Below are 5000 nucleotides of genomic sequence, written 5' to 3'. Positions count from 1 at the left end.
GGTAAAGATGTGTATACATGTGTTTAACTGGGGTACAGATGTATATACAGGTGTGTAACTGGGGTACAGATGTATACACAGGTGTGTAACTGGGGTACAGATGTATACACAGGTGTGTAACTGGGGTAAAGATGTATATACAGGTGTGTAACTGGGGTAAAGATGTATAAACAGGTGTGTAACTGGGGTAAAGATGTATATACAGGTGTGTAACTCGGGTACAGATGTTTATACAGGTAGGTAACCTTGGTCTTGATGTGAATAAAGGTGTGTAAAGAGGTGTAAATTTGGGAAGCTGTTATGTAACACCTGGATTAAATGTGTGTTCAGAAGTGTATCTGTGTAACTTTGGCAGAACGGTTTGGCACGTCAGCCCAAAGACGTTTTGCGGGACATGCAGCAGGGCCTGAAGGACGTTGGAGCCAACGTGCGGGCCGGTATCAGTGGCTTCGGAGGAGGTGTAGTTGAAGGTGTGAGGGGCGGAGTCTCAGCACTCATACGCAACAAGTTTGGCAGTGCAGATAACATCACCCACCTAAAGGACACGTTAGTACCTGGCCATACAGAGGAAGCGCCCCCTCGTGCACTTAGTGGCAGTGCTACTTTGGTTTCCAGCCCCAAGTATGGAAGTGACGATGAATGCTCAAGTGGCACCTCCGGGTCTGGTGCAGGGAGCAACTCTGGAGGGGGTGGGGCCATCTGCATGGGCAGCCCACGACTGGATGGTCACCATCATCATCATCATCACCACCATCATCACACGGCTGCATCATGGGATGCTCTGCTCGAGGGATTACAGGAGATTAAAGCCAGTCAGGTGCAGTTGGAGGATGCAATGGAGGACATGAAGTCACGACTCCAGAGTGACTACTCCTACATGACCCAATGCCTGCAGGAGGAGAGATACAGGTGTGTGTGTTCGATACGGGTAGATGTGTGAGGGGCAGGTGTGTATCCAGTAATTAGGAAACAGTAGGATATACAGGTGTTTATGTGTGGTGTAGGTGTGCGTGTATATACAGTTGTATGCAAAGGTGTACATTTATAAATGTGTGTGTTTTTGAAGGGGTTAAATGTATATACGGTTGTGGAGAGCTTTTAAAGAATATATACGTACAAGGTGTTATCAAAATGTTTTGAGACTAGTTTTGTAACACGGTAACAAATGGCAGCACAAGGCTGCACGCACAGTCACAAGCAGCGCCAACCATCAGAAGTCAGTGTGCCAAAAGACACTATTCTGTGTACATCAGAAGCTGTGTTACTGGTGCTAATGTTACCACATGCGTTACCACGCTTACAATTTCATTATGAATAGCAAGTTAGAACAAAGAGCAAACGTGAAATTCTGTGTGAAACTGGGCAAATCTGCCACAGATACCACCTTGTACAGGTGATTGTAAGGGGATTCTAATTTATACCGGTGTGGCTGAAGGGGTACAGGTATATACAGGTCTGTGTGGAGTGGTTATTGTTATTGACAAGTTACTTAAAATGTCTAGAACCTGCCCTGGCTAATATGTGAATGAGGGGGTACAGCTATACACTTGGGGAAAAATGCTTTAAAGTGAATGATAGTTTATTTTTATCAAATAAAATGAAAAGTAACTAAACAGAAGAGAAATCCAAATCAAATCACTATTTGATGTGACACCGTTTGCTGCAAAACTTCTCTCTATGTGTCCTCTATGTACACGTGCAGTACAAGGTACAGTTTTTGAAGGAACTCAGCAGGTAGGTTGTTCCAAACATCTTGGTGAACTAACCACAGATCTTCTGTGGATGTTGGCTCCCCTAATCCTTCTGTCTAGTCATGTAATCCCAGACAGAGATCAGAGCCCTTTGGGGACCAAAACTATCACTTCTAGGACTCCTTGTTCCTCCCTACGCTGAAGATAGTTCTTATTGGCATTGGCTGTATGTTTGAGGTTGTTGTCCTGCTGCAGATTAGATTTGGGGACAATCAGACGTCTCCCTGATGGGACTGCATAATGGAGAACAATCTACCTGTATTTCTCAGCATTGAGGACACCATCAATCCTGACCATATCTTCAACTCCATTTGCAGAGATGCAGCTCCAAATTTGCAGGAAACCTCCACCATGCTTCACTGATGCCTGCAGATACTCATGATTGTAAAGCTCTCCAGTCCTTCAGCAAACATCTTGTCTACATTCTACAGACAAATATTTCAGGTATGTTGTATCTGGGCCCCAGTTGTTTCTACCAGTCCTTTGGTGGTGGCACTGCTTATGATGTTGAAGGGAAGTAAGCATGATGTACCTCATGTCTTTCATTCTCTGCATTAGGTTTTCTTGGCTGACCACTGCATCTACACTCCTCAACTTTGCTAGTTTGTTTGTGGTTTTTCAAAATAGTGTGAAATCTGTCTGCTTTCAAATCTGCGCCTGGGAAAGGTTTTGCTTCCACAGTCTGGAGTTTGGCTGTTCATAACCCAGTTTGAAGCTTCTACACATCTGTTTCTGTTTCACTTAATGACTGTGTTTCAACCTACATATGGACTTGATGATTATTAGCACCTGTGTGGTAGAATTGGTTTATCATACACCTAACTCTGATCCTACAAAATCCCCGACTTTGTGCAAGTGTACAACAAAGTGTGCAAAAAAAGAAGTGAAGGCCAAACCGTGTCGCACCAAATACCGAACTGATTTGGATTTTTTTCTGTCCATTTACTTTACATTTTTGAATTGATAAAAAAATAAAATGAGTGTGTTAATGAGGGAATATTCAGATGTGTGTGTGTGTGTGTGTGTGTGTGTGTGTGTGTGTGAGAGAGCAGGTATGAGCGTTTGGAGGAGCAGCTAAATGACCTTAGTGAACTCCATCAAAATGAACTGAGTAACCTGAAACAGGAGCTGGCCAGTATGGAGGAGAAGGTGGCCTACCAGTCCTATGAGAGAGCTCGAGACATCCAGGTATAGTTATGGCTACACACAAACACACACAAACACACACAAACACACAAAATAACTATAAGTATAAGGCTCTCAGTTCATTGGTCTATTTTTATTTCTTCAATTGTAAAATGTATACATTATTGTTAAATATTATTTTATTATCACATATTACTGAATATTTGATTTTAAAAAAGATTTGTCCAAAAGTATGTGCACCTCTGGCCACTGAACATTCCACCACATAAGCAGGGAATTAATATGGAGTTTGTGGTTGTTTGCTGAGACACTGGGATTCAGTCAGTGTTCAAGTTCTAAGTGTTCAGTAGAGTTGAGGAGATCAGGGCTCTGTGCAATTACACTCGAGTTCTTCCACACCACCTCAACACCAACAAGCATGCCTTCATCGTCATGCTGGAGCACTGTTTGGAACTCTTAGTTTCAGTGAAATAAACCTGTAATCCTACAGCGTACTGAGAGGTTCCGTATAATTGTGTGCTTCAGGCTTTGTAGAAAAGGCATTTCGATGTGAGGTGCACATACTTTTGCTTGGATAGTGAATGTATAAGATAGAATTTGCATATTGTTATCATTTACATGATGATATCTTACTTGTAATTTCTGGTAAAACATGGCTAATCATATTTGCGTTGTTGTCATGTGTGTGTATGTGCATATTCAGGAGGCAGTGGAATCATGTCTGACACGTGTCAGTAAGCTGGAGTTGCAGCAGCAGCAGCAGCAGGTGGTGCAGTTGGAGGGTGTGGAGAACGCTAACGCCCGTGCTCTCCTCGGGAAGCTCATTAGCGTGCTGCTAGCTCTTATGGCTGTACTGCTCGTGTTTGTCTCCACCGCAGCCAACTTCATCACCCCGCTCATGAAGACCCGAGCACGCATCGCCTCCTCTGTTTCCTTCACTCTCTTCCTCTTCATGCTCTGGAAGCACTGGGATTGGCTGGAACTCTGCTTCCTGTCTGGCTGAAGTCACATGACTGCACAGTTCCACCCACTGGTTCTGTGTTTGTGAAGAACAGATAAAACTCCTCACATGAACACTGTTACCTCCACAGAGACAGTAAGTGGGACACGTCCCATTTAAACCAGATCTGTCAGTGTTCGGTACATATCTGGAGTTCAGCACATTGTTGTGCACTAAAGCACTCCGGTTTAACTCATAATATTTAAATGCCATATTTCCCATACTATAAGACGCATTTTCTTGCCTGCTATCGTTTTAGATTGAACATAATAATATGTTACTTGTGTGTTTACGAAGGGTGTGAGGGTCTAGCATGTGAAGGTTCAGGCTCACTACTCACTGTTAGCTTGGTGCTAACATCATACTAAAAACCTTCAGTAGCACAAATAGCATTACTGTAGCCAGAGACTGGACTGGACCTCCAGGAGGTCGCAAACAACACAGACATGCATTTCACATGTCCAAAACTGTGTGAACAGGATTGACTTGAAGAAAAACAGAAATGTTACAGCACTAGTTCTGCACTGAGATAAATGCCTGGACATCACATTCGCTTCAGATGGCTGTGTAGTAAAGTGAGACCCAGCACTCACAACACACACTGCAGCATGACTGCATTTCTAAAACAGTTCTCAGGAGGAGAGTTTATTCAAGACACAATGTAATGGGACTTTATAGCGATAATAATCTTCTACTTAGAGTCTGTAGAGCTTGTGTACGTGCAGGAGTGACCATCATTATCACGCTAATGCAATATCCAGGTGTTTAGACAGATGCAGTGCTGGTTTACAACACTAGAGGGCGTTGTGTTGGACACACCGAGTTTGACCATAAAGTACAATATCTGAATGCGGCTTATAGTGCAGGAAATAGGGCAGGTGTGTGAGAGTGTGTACACTACAGTCAGCTTTACACACTCATCTGATCTTCTGAAACAGAAGAAATGAGATGACGTCAAAGTCATGTGTGCATTTCTTACCGTTGAAAAAGACCCAATGTTGTTGCATGTTTGCGCTGTTTTCAGCATTTTATCTGTTTCTGTTCTAATAAGGTCTCGGCTTTCAGGCTGTGTCAGTATAGAATAGAATGCAAGCTAGCAGGCT

The 5000-nt window shown here is 43.2% G+C and overlaps 1 protein-coding gene across 2 annotated transcripts in view; it reads left to right on the top strand.

Moving 5' to 3' along the window:
- The window catches only part of tmcc2 (transmembrane and coiled-coil domain family 2), a 9461-nt gene that overhangs the window by 3457 nt on the left and 1004 nt on the right, over positions 1-5000 (top strand). The window contains exons 3-5 of one of the 2 annotated variants that reach the window (XR_006928643.1): positions 356-909; positions 2804-2939; positions 3601-3993. Coding sequence is in view for 1 of the 2 variants with exons in the window: in XM_046874613.1 (XP_046730569.1) it covers positions 356-909; positions 2804-2939; positions 3601-3900 (990 nt within the window). In the remaining variant the exon portion in view is untranslated. Of the gene's footprint in view, positions 1-355; positions 910-2803; positions 2940-3600 lie in introns of both variants that reach the window. The other variant, XM_046874613.1, reaches the window with a different exon arrangement.

The sequence above is a fragment of the Silurus meridionalis genome, chromosome 19 (genome assembly GCF_014805685.1).
Source record: "Silurus meridionalis isolate SWU-2019-XX chromosome 19, ASM1480568v1, whole genome shotgun sequence".
Classification (NCBI taxonomy): domain Eukaryota; kingdom Metazoa; phylum Chordata; class Actinopteri; order Siluriformes; family Siluridae; genus Silurus; species Silurus meridionalis.
Note: the sequence above shows the minus strand (reverse complement) of the source record. Positions and strands in the feature narration are given on the sequence as shown.